The following is an 18,969-nucleotide window of genomic DNA, read 5'->3' as shown; positions in this document are numbered from 1 at the left end:
GGTGGTTTTAAAATGGCATTAGACAGATTTATGGAGGACAGGACTGACAGTGACTAGTAGCCATGATTCAGCATGGGGATTCCATTTTGCTCAGAATTATATCATTTGCTGAACAGGGGGCGGCGGCTGCTGTTTTCATGTGCTGGAGTGGATTTCCTCGAAGCATTTGGTGAGCCAGTGTTGAAAACAGTCTGCTGGAACAGATGAAAACTTGGTTTGATCCATTCATGGAAAAGTGGAATAATACAGCTGAACTGGGCTGGCCACACACCAGTCTGTTCGTTAAGTAAAAACCCAGCCCCTGGAAGTCAGGGTTGTCTGTGCCATTTTATGTGTGCTGGAAAAGGGCATATGCCATGACCAAGGCTTCCTTCTGTGCTTAACTATGTGTAGAACACACCAGAGTACATTATTCAGCATGTTAGAAAGTACCACATTTATTGCATTGGTGGTGGTGAAGGATTCAGTCTCTGAAATCAGACAGAAGCTTCATATCACAGAAGTACTCCAGACCTAGACAAGAGAGCTTTGCTGTGTTTGCATGGACATGCCCACAGCTCCACTAATTCCATTAAATGGTAGTGCAGGCCATCTACACCACACCAGAATTCAGACTCTGCTAATCCTCAGCCTGTTGAATTTTGTATATATTTCAGTGAAATGAAAAATATCCCTTTATTACTCAACTTCTCTCCCTCTTTCCCACCACCCCTCTCTCTCCAGGGAACTGCAGTTATGAAACCTTATAGTTTCATAAATCCTATACTTGGTACTAAATGTGTAGCTTTTTGTGGGTTAGCATGAGGTACCCACGGAGGATTCAGTAGCTGCTAAGTGCATTCACATTGGTATTTAGACAGAAATAGAAGGCTGATGCCTCTTTTCCTAACTTTCTCTCTAAAGGCACCAGCATCTTTGTAGAGTGAATGCAGTTGGGAAACAGCTATAGCAAACCTCAAATCATTTAAATTGAATTGAAATGCAGCTACATGGGATCTGGTTTCTGAATTTGTTGAAGGGAGGATGGGGCTTCTGAATCCATGGAATCCATGTTTGACATTAGCAAAAGTCCTGTTCTGGGCTTCACACAGTGACCAACCATATACCCCAAAGAGGTGCATCAGGAGCAGGAAAGGAAGATCCGAAGAAATCTACCTCTAGTTCTAAGCACAGTGTCCCAACTTGGAGAACTTGTTTGTTTAAACCACAGTTTAAGCAGCCTTAGCCTTGTTTGAGCCATGTTTTTCACAAACCACAGTTCCCTGAGTTGGGGCACACCAGAGAAGTATGGGGAATTTAAAGCCAATCTCCTCTTTTTGAGATGCAAAACAAACGAATGGTGGAGATTGAGTATGCAAGAATGTGGCTCATTCATACAACAGGAAACCCTGGCCTTCCATTGTGTCTAAAATTCGCCAGTGAATTCTGGAGTTAACTTGCAGCTTATGTTTTTGACTAGTAGGGGAGAATATACAGTGATATGCTTTTTCCCCAGTGCTGCTTTCCATTGAATTCAGTAACATTTAAGTTTATGTATATATGCATTTGTGAGTGTCTGAGGCTACGGCACTTCTCTGTTTTTGTTTTATTAAAACATGCTTCTTTTCCTGCCCCAACAGTTACCCTGCTGTTTGTGACTTCCTACAGCACAATAACTTATTATCTATACTCCGAGCCCATGAAGCCCAGGATGCCGGGTGAGTGGCTTTCCTTGTTTTGTTGAATAAATTGTTTTCCGGCATGTTGCCATCCGTACATTTCTTACATTGCTAAGGTGAAATGCTTGATCAGTATCTTTCAGAATGTAAAAGGGAAAGGACTGGTGTTTAAAAACAGTTGAATATTGACTTTTCAGGGTATGTTGCTTTTCCTTTTGATGTGTTTCTAGGGAATCTTGACAGCATCCTGAAACCCTGGCTCTCTAGCAAATGGAGAAACGAGCGGGAGACGTTTAGCCTCTTTAAAATGGTGTGACGTCCAAACTCACCTAGAATTATTGTTCCCAAATTCTAACTATGGTTTCCTGCTGGTTCAGGAAGTGCCCCCTACAAGGGTTCAGATACACTTCTAATTTTTAAAATATTCCAGGGTGCACAGTTCTGGCACTCAAAGCGGTTTGGGTGGCCCTCTGCTCAAATTAAAGTATACTATGATGATATAATTAGAACAAGGGCTTTCCCTTGCTCAGCTGATAAACAGCAGGAGCATATATATCAGCTCTTTACAGCTTGTTAACTTTCCGAACCTGCAGGGCTCTTTGGAGAGGCACAGTTTGAAACAAGAATATATTTTCTAGGTCACTGAAAGGAAGTGCCACTCTATGCTTCCACTTTGCTCATCCTAATGGCTAAAGTACCAATACTTTTTACACAAGCACAGATGGAAGGAATATAAATTATTGACACTCAGATAGAAGAGCCATAATTTATGAATGTATTACAAGATCTTCCACAATTAAGTAGCATGGTATCCTCATTTCATCTAGTTACGCAGTGATGTGTGCCATATATTATACCAGGCATTCCCAAACTTCGACCCTGCAGATGTTTTGGCCTACAACTCCCAAGACCCCTAGCTAACAGGACCAGTGATCAGGGATGATGGGAATTGTAGTCCAAAACATCTGGAGGGTCGAAGTTTGGGGATGCCTGTATTATACTCTGTCTTTTCTTCCAAGGGTGCTCAAAGCAGCTAACAATACACTATATATATATATATATATATATATATATATATATATATATATATATATATATATATGTGGCACCCATCAGCCAAAAAAGTTCCAGAAGTATGAAAGACCAAAAATGGTGAAATACAGAGCAGCATTTTATTTTATTTTTAAAAAAAGTATTGGTGAGATCATTTTAAAAATATCTACTGAAGAAAATGAGCCTGCGGCATGAAAAACAAAACAAAACTATAAACAGGGTGCTAACTAGATCTCCTGTAAGAATGGAGAAGAGATTTCATTCGGTCCACATCCTAATGCAATGCAATTCTCCAAGCAAACAAACAGTATACACGAAAATGTGTATATCAGGGTTAAGTGTGCATGAAGATGCATTGTTGTTGTTGTTGTTTAGTCGTTTAGTCGTGTCCGACTCTTCGTGACCCCATGGACCACAGCACGCCAGGCACACCTGTCCTGCACTGCCTCCCGCAGTTTGGTCAAACTCATGTTCGTAGCTTCGAGAACACTGTCCAACCATCTCGTCCTCTGTCGTCCCCTTCTCCTAGTGCCCTCCATCTTTCCCAACATCAAGGTCTTTTCCAAGGATTCTTCTCTTCTCATGAGGTGGCCAAAGTATTGGAGCCTCAGCTTCACGATCTGTCCTTCCAGGGAGCACTCAGGGCTGATTTCCTTAAGAATGGATAGGTTTGATCTTCTTGCAGTCCATGGAGTGAAGATGGATATAATATATGAAGATGCATATATTAGTGAAAATGGCATACAACATGCATTTTATTAGGGGAAATGGCATACAAAAATGTGTATATTTGACAAAATTGACAAAATTTTGTGTGTATATTTGACAATATTTGACAAAATGTGTATATTTGACAAAACGTGAGGGATCTACACTAAAATGACGACATATTTTTGTAAAGATTTATTTTGACCAAATACAAACTGGTGCACAAATGTGGAGAACTCGACTTCAGATTAGTAAAATGAGAAACTAGGAGAAACCTAAACTGGCAGTATAGGGCCTTATATGTTGGTTCCAATACCTTGAATGTAGCCTGGTAGGTTAGGATCCATATAACTGAAGCTCTTTTGAAGGCTATTAATAGGATGCAATGATGGTACAGCTCACACAAGTTGACTACTACTCTTTCCAGGATGGTCAGAGCAACCATTGATGCCGGGTAATTTCCTTGGTTGAAGAATTTCCTTGCGTGTGAGCTAACAAATTTGAACTGTGCAAAAAGGCACCCTGAACTCAATATTATTGCTGCTGCATGACAAAATGACAAGGATATTTATACCAGAGACCTTAGTGACCCTAATATTTCCCTCCCTCCTTTAAGCAGCTCCCAAGATTGCCAGCTGCATTTGAAACTTCCCAGTATTCCAAAATTGGTTTGCCACAGGGTGCATCAGGCTGCTGTTATAAACAAAAAGACAATCTAGGAGACCCACCTGGACTATTGCAGATGGCTGTAGTATATATGCCCATAAAATACTCTCAGTATCCTTATTGATGTAACCCAAATTCTTCAAGTTCTGTTTTTGCTGTTGGTGTACAGAAAGCCAGATATTGCTACAGAACCTCAATATGCAATTAGAGTAAAAGTGGTAGCATACTGTTCTTTTCCCCCCATTTTGTTGCCAAGAGTTTTAGAGATTTTATATAAGTCGGGGAACTAAAATGCTGTGTCTGATCCTTGCCTTGCCTCTTGCTAGAGAGAAAGCATCATTTTTGTTGGTTTGATTCCAAAATTCTGGGGTTTTTCATTTTCATTGCTGACTGACTAAATATAGGCCCGCTGAGACGGTGACATTTTTGTCACCACAAGCAAGTGTAAATGTGCCGAGAGAAAAATGGAGCGTATATCAGAATATTTTGTGGCCCACATCCCCCCCACACTATTTTAAAGATTTGAGCACTTTGATGTTGGTAGCAGAACCTTAAATATATTGTGCACAAAATACCAGGGTGGTATGTGTGTGTTGTGTGTTGTGTGTGTGTGTGTGTGTTTTGTAGGTCCAGAAACACATTGGCTTGGATCGGGGTTTTAAAATGCCAATATTCCACTGCTCAGTTGGGGGTAATTACTACCTCCCAGTACAGCAACACATGTCCCGGCCTAGGATGTATTAAATAATTAAGGAATGTTGTTCAGCCCTTCTGAGACGCTTTAGGACATGCAGGGACCATGGGATAGAGAAAAGTTCTTGTGCAAGCAGCCTTCCAATCGTAGTCTTTGGATAACCATATTGTTTTTATTTATTTATTTGGAGAGCTGGCCATTTTAAAGCATGATTCATTCCCCTAGTCCATAGTGTGCCACAGGTTGCTTTTCAGAGTTGGAGGGAAGGACCCGAAAGCAGCTTATGGTGCCCAAGCAGACTCATAAAGCTGCACATGCTCTCAGTCAGACCTTCGTTGTAACTCATCACTTTGCTGGAGAAAGACCTATGCCTGTCCAAAACACAAACGAACACAACAAAACTCTGTCCACAAACTTTTCCCATTAACTTCTTAATTACCTGCAAGTCTGTAGTCTGTCCAGTACGCACTCTATTCAGTCTTCGCTAAAATAATTGTGATGATAGTTATGCACATACAAGTCTCTGTGAAAAATGTGCAATGTGTGTTAATGTGACTGTATCTGTGACAAGATATAAATCAACACAACTGTGTGAGAAATTTATGATACTAATAAGGTTACTTATGCCATTTGTTATAGGTATCGTATGTACAGGAAAAGCCAGACAACAGGTTTCCCTTCATTAATTACAATTTTCTCAGCACCAAACTATCTAGATGTATACAATAACAAAGGTAAGAGCACTTCTTGCCCTGCAAACTTAACATTGCTTTAACTTACTGATTTCCTCTTCCATTGTTCTACCTCGATTGTGTGTGTTTTTAAACTTCCCTTCAGTTCAAGGTCGATTCTTATTACACAGTTTTTGTATTAAGTGAATGGATTTGTGGATTAACTGCCTCTGGGGGGTCTTTTCCTATCTGCAAATTGTAAATTTTCACGATGTATGAAGACAGATTTCAAAAAGTAAAGCCATATTATTGTTATTGTTATTGTTGTAGTTACTGTTATTATCATGGTCATTATTAATTACCTCCCCTTCACCATAAGATCCCAGGGTAGGTCATTAAACATTAAAGTTCAATATTAAAAACAGTTTATAACAACTTAAAATCACAAATGTTCAAATATTTTCCCACTGTGTCTTGCAGTGCTCTTTAGATTACTTTAAAGCAAGGGCAGGGAACCTTTTTCAGCCTAGGGGCCGTATTGCCTTCTGTGCAACTTTCCAGGGGCCACCTATCAGTGGTGGGTAGGACCAGTAGTAAAAGTGAACATAGCAATGAATGTAAATTTAACCTTTGTACTATAGTCCAGTTTCTATACACACTTCTACCTCCAGTCAGGCAACAGAGAGTCATTATCTGAGTTCAAGAATACATGCAGGCAAATACACTCAGGGAGGGCACAGACTAGGGTCAGTCAGGGCCGTCTTAAGCATAGCTGGTGCCCTGGCACTGTGGCGCGAACTATTCCTCCTGCACCCCCCCCCCTTCCATTTCCGAGCGCGGCTGCCGTGCGGGCGGAGCAGCGTGGTGCCCCCCTGGTGGCCTGGCGCCACCCAGCCTTGCCTTAGGGCCGACCCTGGGATCAGTGAAAGGTGTGGCCTGGGGAGAGCTGGTGTGTGGGTCAAGCAGATATGGGTGGCCACATTTGGCTCCAGGTCTGAAGTCCCGCACCCCCTGTTTTAAACCTGGAAGAACATTGAATTTCAAAAAGCCATTGAAATTCTGGCTTGTTTCACACATGCCTGTGCATCATTCATTACATTATCATATGATAATTTATAGCTGAATGAATTGACTTCACTGAAAAGCATTGTGTTTTCAGCATTGTTTGTGGGCGTTACAAAAGGTCTACCGAGGGCTGCATATACATTTAAGGTACATTTAAAGCACTCCTCCCCTCCCAATCCCCTGAATCCTGGGAACTACTGTATAGCTTGTAAAGGATGCTGTGAATTATAATTATCAAAAGCGAATCAACAGTTTCCAGGATTCTTTTGGGCAGTGGGTGGTGGGGGCTGTGCTTTAAATGTATTTGTATGCATCCACAGGTATGTGATCTCTGATTGCTGATTTGCAGATACAAGTCACTAATTCATACTTGGGTCCTCAATAATAATAATAATAATTTATTATTTATACCCCGCCCATCTGGCCGGGTTCCCCCAGCCACTCTGGGCGGCTTCCAACAAAAGTGTTAAAAATGCAAGTGCAAACCACAGATGCCCTGAACAGTCAACCTGAATTGCTTTAATGCATGCACACAAAGTCAGATGTTCAGTCCAGCCCACTGCATGTTAACTTGGAAGCATTACTGAGTCTCATGAAAGTTATCCGCAAGAAACAATGCACAGGGTTGCAGCCTAAGTTGCATGAGGAATGCAGTACTGCACCAGCTAACAGAATCCTGACAGGGTCCCAAGAGGACAGTGACCTGAGATTCTCCAGTCCCACAAGGATAAGTCTCACGATTTAGAAGCACTAAACTGTGTGTGCCAACAACTGCCATATAGACATATCCATAGTCAATTTTCAGGCCGTCAGTCAGTCAGTGCCGGGAGATCCCAGTTGCAGATGATTAGGGTTTCCAAGAGCAGGTGAACAGTGCTAGAATGATTATCAGTTTCTGCCTATAGCTAGAGTTTCACTCCCACTGCAGAATACAGAAAGCAATCAAGTCATGCAATTGCATTTGATAATAGTAAGAAGTAATTCTAGGAAGCGCTGGTATATTTTTCTCTGAAAGCGTAATGGGCAGCATAATTATCTTTTGTACAATATTTAAAAATTGGCAATCCTTAAACAATATACGGTAGATATGGCAGCACAAGGCTACTGAAAGAACACGCAGAACCAAACTCTCCCATTTAATCTGTGCTTTAGTTTCAGTTAAATATTTTGGAGTTTCTTTTAACATCGATCGGTTATAAAGCATGTTTTCCTTTTGCTTTTTTGAGTAATGGCTTCGGTATTTTCCCCCTGCCCTGCTCCCAGCCTTTAAAATAAAGAAAGCTTTTTTTGAAAAGCAGTTGGAATCGTTGTTTTAAAGTTACTTATATTTGAGAGCAATATCAGCAGCATAAATTATTGATGTGATGTAAGTTAAAGTAGCTTTTAGATTCTCTGGATGAATTATTCATTTTATCACGTTAAAAAAAAACCCTAAAAACATTTATGTTTTAGCCAACTGCTCTTTCGGTGGTGGTGGTGGTGGGGATTTTTTAGAACCTTTTTAGAACTGCTTTTTTAAAATGAATCATATTAGGTTTCATAAATTATAAGTATTAGTTTTAATGTTTCAGCCATATGAGGGAGCTTGACCAGTAGAAGGATTTTAGGGCCCCCTATAAATATTTCATAAAATAGCTGTGTTTTTCATTTTGGCATCAGTGATAGCAGTACAGTGGTACCTCGCAAGACGAATGCCCTGCAAGATGAATTTTTTGCAAGACGCCCTTATGGGTGACTTGGAAGACGAATTCGTTTTGCGAAAAATTCATCTTGTGAATCGCAGTTTCCCATCGGAACGCATTGAAATTTAATTAATGTGTTCCTATGGGCAAAAAAAGAAATTTCAATGCATTCCTATGGGAAACCGCGATTCGCAAGATGAATTTTTCACAAAACGAATTGACTCGCGGTACGAATTAAATTCATCTTGCGAGGCACCACTGTAATTCATTTTACTTACCCTTCCATACTAAGCCAAATCACCTGTTCACATGAGCAGCCAAGCTGTGTTTTGCCCGGTTGTTTTGCTGCTATACTACACTGAGCTAAGTCATGGTTTGGCTTAGCATGTTGTCGGAATCCGAGATCATGCCCAACCAAGCCTCAAGCTGAATGAACCTCGCTTGCGCCTCTTGTCTGTAGATATCTAAACTACACACCTCAGCTTTGGTTCAGCACAGCAGCGGAATGATAGGGGACTCGCAAAGCATCCACAACCTCAAGGCCTCTGGTTTGTGCTGAGAAATATCTTCGTTTTGAGTATTATATATGCTAAAAAAGAAAGGTGACCAGAAGTAAATAAGAGAGCACACATTGAAATTACTGGCTCGCATATACTTTGCATATAAGAGAACGGCAAAGCATTTTAATCTTTTTTAGAAATCAGAGCTATGTATCTGTCCTAAAATAACATAATGTTAAAGGGAAGGTCAAAAAAACCAGCATATGCTCCATTCTTTTTATATCTCCTTCACAAGCACAGCAGAGATCTTGGTGGTTCGCGCTGTGAGTAGGGGGATGTAAGTGCAAAGATGAGGTTGGAATCTAAGATTACAACAAAATCCTTAGCTGCACAGAACTTTAGAGCTGGTGAGAGATACATGATCAGATCATTTCCCTTGGCTCCCTTGGTGATATCTAGCAGGAGTGGAATTTGAGGGGTGGGGCAGGGGGACTACCTAGCTGTTCTGATCTTGGGGTCCCAATATTTAACCCTTCACAGTGGCACATTGGTTCTCAAACTTAATCCGTTCCGGAAGTCTGTTCCAAAACCAAAGCATTCCAAAACCAAGGCGTGCTTTCCCATAGAAAGCAATGCAAAATGGATTAATCCGTTCCAGACTTTTAAAAAGAACCCCTAAAACAGCAGTTTAACATGAATTTTACTAACGAGACCATTGATCCAAAAATGAAAGCAATAATCAATGTACTGTACAGTAAATTAAAAAAGACAGTATTCTAGGTGATAAAATAAATAAATTCTCACATGCACTGATGATAGTCATTGTTTGGATGGAGGGGCTTTTATCCATTTCCACAGTCACACAATCAATCAGTAGCTGAAGTGGGTTCCACACAGTCACAAAAACAAATTAACTGAAAAGGCCTCAAAAACAAAAATGCAAAATACCGTAAATAGCAAAAACAAAAGCACCAAACTTAATCCATTCTGGACGTCCGTTTGACTTATGAAATGTTCGAAAACCAAGGCGCAGCTTCTGGTTGGTGCAAGCACCCCAGAAACAATAGCCGATAGCCGCATCAGACGTTTGGCTTCCGAAAAACGTTGGAAAACCGGAACACTTACTTCCAGGTTTTCAGCATTTGGGAACCATGGCGTTTGAGAACCAAGGTACCACTGTACTTGTGTTAGGTTAAGAGAAAACAATAGAAATATTTAGAAAAGTAACTTTTTATATATAAGCACACACATGCACATTAATAGTAGTTCCATAACTAATGGGGGTGGGTTTGCCATATATTTGTCTTGCTTCTTGACCTGGGTACTCAACACAAGATGATGGCCCACAACTCACAATTTGACATAATGTCAAATTGTGTGTCTCCTATCATCTGTGAGGGCCTACCTTCTTCGTTAAAGGTTAGAATTCCACCTGACAGGTGCCCATGTGTTGCTTGCATGGGTAAATAGCAGCTTTGAAGGACGATTTACACTGGAGAAACAGTACGGGGAAAACATTGTACATCTCCTTCTGCAGCTCTTGGCACAACCCAGTTAAGTCTCCCCTGAGGCCACTTTTTTTAAAAAAAAAATGTTTGAGAATGTATAATGAGTCGCCCACCACCTCAGTTGTGAAATCTCTTTTCTGTTGAAATGATATTAGCTTGTACAAGTCAGAAATTCAATCTGGAAGCTGTTCATTAATTAATTAATTAAGTTAAATTGGTTAAGTGAAATTGGTTGGTGAACTGAGTTCATGCATGTCCACTGAACAACCCCCCAATTTTCAGCAAATGAGCTTCTGGTGAAGTAGCCTACGGAATTACAAAATGACATTCCTCCTTTATAAATAAGTAGCTGTGCAATGGCCCACAGCAAGGAAGCAAAACAGATTCTCGAGGATTTCATCCAGGCTGTATGTTTAAATGAACCAACCTAATTTGCTTCCCACACTAACATGCAGAACAGAATGTAGTTATCATTCAATTTTCACATTTCTCTTCCTTTTATTATATATTTGGATAAAGTGCATACAAAACAAGTGAAAAAGTACATTCAAAACAATGCACATTTTTGTTTAAGTTAATTTTTTAAAATTTAAAAAAACCATTCAGATTGATGTGGAAAACGTTAGGGCAGACATTTCAATGAACATATACAAAGTGGACAGTGACCAGAAGTAGATGTATTCATTCCTCCCTAAGATGTAGCTGCTAGAACAAAAGAACTAAGTGGTTTACAAGACAGTCTAAAATATTCATTTAAAATACCAATAAAAAACAATTATTAAATGCAAATTACATAACTTACAAACAGCCAGCAGCTTTAAAACACTTATACAGTGGTACCTTGTGTTACGGACAGGATCCGTTCCAGAGGCATGTCCGTAACATGAAAAGCCCGCAACTCGATCAGGGCTTTATATACTAATAGCAACACTTTGAATGTGGACCAGTCAATGGGCAGCCATTTGTTACAGATTTCTGAGCATGATATATGCTCTGTGTTTTATGCACTGGCAGGGTCTCACTCCTCACTTTCGTCACAACTTTACCATCCATGATGGAGGCCCCAGGCATATGATAGTAACAAATGACTTCTCCTTTCTTTTATAGCTGCAGTATTGAAATATGAGAACAACGTTATGAATATCAGACAGTTTAATTGTTCTCCACATCCCTACTGGCTTCCAAATTTCATGGATGTTTTTACATGGTCTTTGCCATTTGTTGGAGAGAAAGGTAAGTAACTTGCTTTCTTCACGAAAACAGTTTCTCTGTGGACTAGGATGAGGGGAATGACCTGTTCACTAAAAGGGACCTGTCACACCTTAATGCACAAGATATTCTGAGGCCAAAGAAATGTGCCATCAGGGAGACAATCTTCTTTATAGTGCACTGAGGACTGCAGTATGATCAGCAGAAGTTCTTTTTGTTCCCAACCTTTTCTTAACAGCAAAAGTGATTTTTATTTATTGTGGTGGTGTACACTTCCTTTGAAATTTGTTCAATTTTCTGAGCAGATGAGTTATCAGAGACTGGTGAAAATGTTTAGCACCATTATTTTTCTGGCCTCTTTACAGCAGGCCTTTATGTCAGTGTTTCTCAAAGTGAGGCTCTTGCTGTCTTCCATCACTTCTCCTATACAACTTCCCTCAATGCATGAGTCCAAGATGTAAGGAAGCTGGGGAGAATCTGTTTTTCCTTGAAGCTGCTATAGTGCAGTCATTCTTGCTTTTAATGTAAATAGAGGTGGAGCAGGTAATTATAGGAGGTGTCATACATAAATTAGACATGGTTTTACTTTTTAAAATAAGATATCAGATCTCAAACTCTCTCAAAAACTAAAAGAATGACTGACGGCTTTTGGTTTGGAACTCCTGCTTCCTAACCCTACAGCTTGAAGAGACCCACTCTCCAGATCTCACATATGCACAAATTAAAACAATTAGTGAATGCTTCAAGGATGTTCCAGTGGTGGTTCCACACCTTTGGAATTCATTTCCCAGCAAAACCTGCTGGACCATCTCACTTGGTAGCTTTTGGCACCAGTTTACTACTTTCCCCCACCTCTATTCATGGCTTGGGTTGCCATATTTCAAAAAGAGGAAATTCAGACACAAAAGGTGTTGAGCTATTTTTAATGAAATTCTCCAAAATCTACACTTCCGACATGGGCTGCCATACATCCAGATTTTCCCGGACATTTCAGCAATTTTCGCCTGGACCCTGTTTGCAGGCGCCGAATGCCAGCTATGTCTAAGAAATTCCGGACGCATGCCACAAACCCTAGTTTGTGTTTTCTTGCCTTCTGCTGTTTCAAGGGGTTGGGTGGGTCTCTCAGTGTGTTAGTCGGCTTTTATTTATACTGATTTTAAACTGACTTGGATGACTTTGAGCAGAACACCAGTGGCTTGTGGTTACTTTCTACTCTTTGAAGCACTCATTTAGACAGAAATGCCTTCTTTCCCTGTTTAAGCATTGCTGGGTACTTAGCTAAAATATCTTATTTTTTGTCACTAGCAGCACCCAATAATCTCACCCTTGTGCTTAGTGCATGAGAGAAAGTGAGAGGAATGAGTAACAAACCTTCAGTGTTCAGTGGGGACTGTAGAAAGCCTGACCCCAACTGTTGACGTTGAGGGAACAAACCAAACTTCTGAGGAAAAGACACTGGGTTTTACTTGTGCAGTGATCCTTCAGTTTTGGCAGTGGGCAGTACCAGTTATAACTTATTAACCACATGAGATCTTGGACCTCACTCTGTGTATTCACACAAATAGCATCAGAAGTCCGGTGCTATTGGCATATGCAAAGTGTTATTTTGTGCTGTGACTGTCATTAACTCCACTACACTGGCAACTTTCTTGTCGGATATACATCAGGTATATCCATGTCTCACACATCTTTCATGTGGTTTTCTTTGCAGTCACAGAGATGCTGGTCAACGTGCTGAATATTTGCTCAGATGATGAACTCGGAACAGAGGAAGATGGCTTTGATGGTAAGCGCCTTGTGTCTTCTGCTCAAGTGGTTTGTTCCAATTAACGTTTGTGCCTGAAAACCGTCTTTATTAATCTCAAGGCAAGTCATAGGGTGGGCTATGGGAGGAACTCTCTGGACTACAGTTAAGTTCTTCCAAGCTGCCCAAGACAGTGTTCCTGCTAGACAACGATATGTTTGCTTTTATGCATGGTTTGTTGGAAAAGAATGAAAAATACATCCTTCTCTTTTTTTTGCTCCTCTCCAAATCAAAAAGGCACACAATTCCAAAAAATATCTTCTCTATGCCCAGAAGTCTGTACAGAATGGGCCCAGTCATTTATATGAACAGAATGTGAAAGTTGGTTTTCCCTTTGCCTGATAATAGAAGGATATTTGTCTTATTAGTTATTACAAAGTTTTTACGTTAGAGGCCAGCTATAGGGTGGCAGTTGAACTTGAAGTTAAGGTCCTCCCTGCTTCAGAAACAACAAGTCCCTGATGAGACCATTGTTCTTCCATGTCTAAAACAAATATATCATTATGAATCTACTCCACACACCCCAGCAAAATAAAATTTTAGACAATCCAAAAATCTTGGCTTGGTTCCTTAGCCAACCATTATCTGTGATCACTGTGAATGCCCTCTGTGATAAATGTGAGTGTCTCCTAAAGAAGATTATCAGAACTTGCTCCTCCCTGAGTCCTCTGTCATGTACAGAGAGTCTGGGGAATCGGGGTGGTTTTTCACATTTGTGCTACAATATGAAGAAGGTAAGAAATTAGCAGGAGCAGCTAACAAACAGTGTGAAGAGCTCCAGCTGTTTCTTGCCTTATCTTAAGGTTGCTGAGAACTCTGGGAAGGGGATCCACATGGTGCTGGACATCTCCTGGCAAGCTGCTGTGGAAAAACTTGTGTTTAGAGATTTAACTCTTCCCCCCGTAAACTGAGAGTTTGATTATGGTTTTTTCCAAGGAAGACAAGATAGACACCATGGAATGTTTGTATTTAACATGCATAAGCTGCTAGATTTCGTTTCAGCATGGCATTCCCAACCTTGAGAGTAACAACCTTCAGCATATTGCACTAACTGGAGCTTCGGGATTGTTTTATGGCCTAGTACTTTATAAGTCTTTCAAGATGACTCAGTAGTTATGGAAGACTGTATTGTTCTAATGACTGATTCCCCTCTCCCACCAAAATCCATTGTTTGGACAGATAGATCAGTTCAGCTGTTTGAGAGAATGGTGGCTTTGCCAACATAAAGAGCCCAGTTTGGGGTCTTCTGTGTCTTCAATCACTATTTCTCTTATTAATGAAATATTCAAATGTGATCAAAGTAAATAAACTCAGGGCAGTACATAGTGTTTCTGCCTGCATATTATTTTTATTTCTGAGGCAAAAGGGAACCTACAACACACTGAGATAAAATAAAATACAGAGAGGGAGTATAGATAAGAATGGGTGGCCATTGGGTTCTTGTACATTTTGGAATGCTAATTGTTAATTTATAGTATTGATATAGAATCTCAGTCCTATTCCCACTGTCTGTTTACTGTAGTTGGCAAAAACATATAACTAAAGCAGGGATAGAGAAATGGTGGTCCTCCCAGATGTTTTTGAACTCGAACTCCCATCAGCCCCAGTCAGCATGGCCAATGGCCAGGGGTGGTGGGCATTGTAGTTCAATGACATCTGAAGGGTCATGGGTACCCAATCACTGATGTCATTCTTCATCCTAAAGAGGTCCAACAAACATAAAACCTGTCTTTGAAACGGATTTCAAAGTGTGAGATGAAAACCTTCAAGGTAGCCTTTATCTTATGCATAAGGTAAAGGTAAAGGGACCCCTGACCATTAGGTCCAGTCGTGACCGACTCTGGGGTTGCGCGCTCATCTCGCATGATTGGCCGAGGGAGCCGGTGTATAGCTTCCAGGTCATGTGGCCAGCATGACAAAGCCGCTTATGGCAAACCAGAGCAGCACATGGAAACACCGTTTACCTTCCCGCTGTAGCGGTTCCTATTTATCTACTTGCATTTTGACGTGCTTTCGAACTGCTAGGTTGGCAGGAGCTGGGACCAAGCAACGGGAGCTCACCCCGTCACAGGGATTCGAACCGCTGACCTTCTGATCAGCAAGCCCTAGGCTCAGTGGTTTAACCACAGCGCCACCTGGGTCCCATTATCTTATGCATACCACGTGTATATATTACGATGGGGGATAATGCATTTTATTTCAAAAGTGCCTTGGTATCAGCTAGTAATTTTACATCATTGTGCAGGCAGAGTATTGCTATCTATTATTTCCATGGCCTTATAGCGTGCCAAATGCTTTATAAACCATATCATGTTAAATTCTACCTTATTGTGAATAAGTTAATACCCGTACTTTAATGGAATAATTTTCATATAATGTCTTCTGCTTTCCCTAATTGCTGTACTTAGACTATATTTTCATCTCAGATTCATGAGACAGATTTTGTTCCTGCCTTGAAGACTTGTTAAAAGTTTTCTAACACTTTTTTGTTGGGCCTCCAGTTCTTATTTTTAGCAGTGGCTTAAGCTGAAGTCATAATACATATGCTGTAGAGAGTAGCTTATTTCTCTTTAGTGACCATGCTGAAAAACTACTGTCGCAGAATCTAAGTGGATTCAATTTGAAGTATACATATTAGGAACCTAGCCTTCAATCCTAAATTCCACTTACCTCGGGGTAAGCCCCATTGAATTTAGCAGAATTTATTCATGAGTAGACAGGGTTAGGATTGCTCTGTTGGTCCCTGTGAACTAAGATTCTCCTTTAAAACAAACTGGTCAGTTTCTAAACATGCCAACTTCAAACCATAGTTTACGAGGATGACTTGCTTAACAATTTGATTGGTTGAATACCCCCTTGTTTGTTTTAAACCGCAGTCCCTGGTTCATATGTAATACTAAACTGAGATACTTTAAAAGTTGGAACTGAAGTTGGCTGTGTATAAGGAGGAGGAGGGAGTGTGTGATCCCAATACTGTGGTGAGATTTTGCACAAGAAATAATGTTGGAAGGATGGTCATGTTTATAGGCAAATGTTCCATCAAAATTCTCAGCAACTGGTGTTCAGAGACATGCTTTCTCTGTCAGTGGAAGCAGAGCGTAACCATCGTGGCTAGCAGCCACTCCTATTGTCCATGAGTCTGTCAGATCAGTTCTAAATCGTGCAGGTCTCACACAACCACAACAGGCTCCCTGCTCTTTCCTCATGGCATGAGCCTTTGGACACCCAAATAGGGTGAGGCAAGCAGCACATTCAAGAGCTCAGGTGCCTCCAAAATGGGACACTGGAAACTTCTGCAAAACTTAATGTTTGTCACATTAAGCTGGCCTAACTTTAACCAGAGGACTGGGTACAAGGCTTGCTAGTTACACCATCTGCCTGTGCAGAGGCAAGGATTGAGTATACAGTAATTGGGAATGAGGGAACATTCCTTCTAACAATGTTTGCTTGCATACACATGTAACACTAAACCATTCCTGCTTTCCCCCTTCCTTCTGTGAGGCTAGGAGGACTTCTCAAGTTTAGTTTCATTCTCAAAATGCCAGATTTTATAACCAAAACTGTAAGCTCATACCAAAATAAAAACTTAGTTGGTCTTTAAGGTGCTACTGAAGGAATTTTTTTACATTTCTCAAACAATCCAAATTGGTTATTTCATCAACAGTCTTGTTTGGCTCCTAGTCATGCCTGTTGATAAGAATCTGCATTGTCCCCATTCCAATATCTGCTAAATAGCATATTTGCCACAACCAAGCTAATTACTAAAAACAGAGCCCACCTTATACACTGTTTTGATAATATTCCTCATTCTTTGCTCCCTGACTGCTGATTCGGCTCAGTGACATTTTTTCTTCTTCGTTGCCTTCCTTATCCCCAACCCTCATTGCTTTTTAACCTGATTGCCTAGGGCATCCCACATGATAACCATCTTTGATCACATCACACCAGATGCAAGCTGTACTGTTGTCAACAAAATCACATGTGTTGCCACAGCCAGGTTAAATAGCAGCAAGGGCAAATGGTCTGAGAAGAGATGAAAATGATATAGAGAAGCAATGGCAGTAAATGGTGGAAAAGGACAACAAGCAGCTGCAGAAAGAAGCACTTTTCATTTTAAAAAATGATAATAATGTGAAACTAGGTTTTGGAGTGGATCTAAGATCACAACCCATCAAAGTACTGAAGCAGAGACTGCATTAGATAGATAGATAGATAGATAGATAGATAGATAGATAAGATTAGATAGAATTTTCTTGATGGAACTCTCATAAACAAATAGCTTGCTGTAGCTACCATTTATTTTAGAAGAATCTCTTCTGATTCTAATTAATATGTGTAGATGAGGGACTGGTGTCTAGCAGCAGTAAAAATAGGCTTTCTGAGACAGTATGCCCTGTGATTATTTGTTCTGACTTGTTGATTTGCCTGCTTTAAGGGAAAGGAAAAAACTTAAATTCTTATATAAATGCAATGTATCTAAATTTATTTTGGTTTAATCTTGTATTTGTCATCAAATATTCTTAAGGAGGGAAAACAAAGCAATATGCTGATTGGGTTTTTTAAAATAAAAAACAACTTTGCCTATTGCCTAGCAACCTGAACTAGTTTATACAACTAGCTCACACTTTATGTGCTATTTTCCTAATTAATGGCATTCCTGGCTTACTGAATTTGACTTAGATGACTAAAAACCTTAGGAGGTACTAATCAAAACTATGCACTTATGAAAGATGGCTTGACAGCGGACGACTTGATTTGTCCTTTGCACTGTCATCAACAGGACAAACACTTCTTAATTTACCCTGGTCTAATTTTTTTCTTGCTTAGTATAATTTCAGTGAAATATAACTGTTACACTTGGCACGTATCTAGTGGACAGGACCTGCTAGGGCTTTAGAGCAGGTGCATAGCACATTGGTTAGGAATAGAGCAGTGAGTTTCCCTCTTGAGGAGTTTGTTGATTGCATTGTGAGCGAAATATGTTATGGTTATCAAAAATCCCCCTGTGGGTTGTTGCATGTGTGATAATTAGAGTCTAAAGTGCTATTTTGCTTGGGGAAGGCCATCCCACATCTCAACAAGGCGGCTAACAGATTGAGATTGAATCCTGACAAGACAGAAGTACTGTTTGTGGGGGACAGGAGGCGGGCGGGTGTGGAGGACTCCCTGGTCCTGAATGGGGTAACTGTGCCCCTGAAAGACCAGGTGCGCAGCCTGGGAGTCATTTTAGACTCACAGCTGTCCATGGAGGCACAGGTCAACTCCGTGTCCAGGGCAGCTGTTTATCAGCTCCATCTGGTACGCAGGCTGAGTCCCTACCTGCCCACTGACTGTCTCTCCAGAGTGGTGCATGCTCTAGTTATCTCTCGCTTGGACTACTGCAATGCGCTCTACGTGGGGCTACCTTTGAAGGTGACCCGGAAACTACAACTAATCCAGAATGCGGCAGCTAGACTGGTGACTGGGAGCGGCCGCCGAGATCACATAACACCGGTCCTAAAAGACCTACATTGGCTCCCAGTACGTTTCCGAGCACAATTCAAAGTGTTGGTGTTGACCTTTAAAGCCCTAAACGGCCTCGGTCCGGTATACCTGAAGGAGCATCTCCACCCCCATTGTTCTGCCCGGACACTGAGGTCCAGCTCCGAGGGCCTTCTGGCGGTTCCCTCATTACGAGAAGCCAAGTTACAGGGAACCAGGCAGAGGGCCTTCTCGGTAGTGGCACCCACCCTGTGGAATGCCCTCCCACTA

At 40.9% G+C, this 18,969-nt stretch overlaps 1 protein-coding gene across 5 annotated transcripts in view; it reads left to right on the top strand.

Moving 5' to 3' along the window:
• The window catches only part of PPP3CA (protein phosphatase 3 catalytic subunit alpha), a 191,607-nt gene that overhangs the window by 154,082 nt on the left and 18,556 nt on the right, over positions 1-18,969 (top strand). For all 5 annotated transcript variants that reach the window (XM_035112123.2, XM_035112121.2, XM_035112124.2 and 2 more), the window contains exons 7-10: positions 1,620-1,697; positions 5,419-5,513; positions 11,313-11,438; positions 13,126-13,200. In XM_035112123.2, coding sequence (XP_034968014.1) covers positions 1,620-1,697; positions 5,419-5,513; positions 11,313-11,438; positions 13,126-13,200 — 374 coding nt within the window. The remainder of the gene's footprint in view (positions 1-1,619; positions 1,698-5,418; positions 5,514-11,312; positions 11,439-13,125; positions 13,201-18,969) is intronic.

This window comes from Zootoca vivipara, chromosome 9 (genome assembly GCF_963506605.1).
Source record: "Zootoca vivipara chromosome 9, rZooViv1.1, whole genome shotgun sequence".
Lineage (NCBI taxonomy): Eukaryota > Metazoa > Chordata > Lepidosauria > Squamata > Lacertidae > Zootoca > Zootoca vivipara.
The sequence above is the reverse complement of the archived record's forward strand: the minus strand, read 5'-3'. Positions and strand labels throughout refer to the sequence as shown.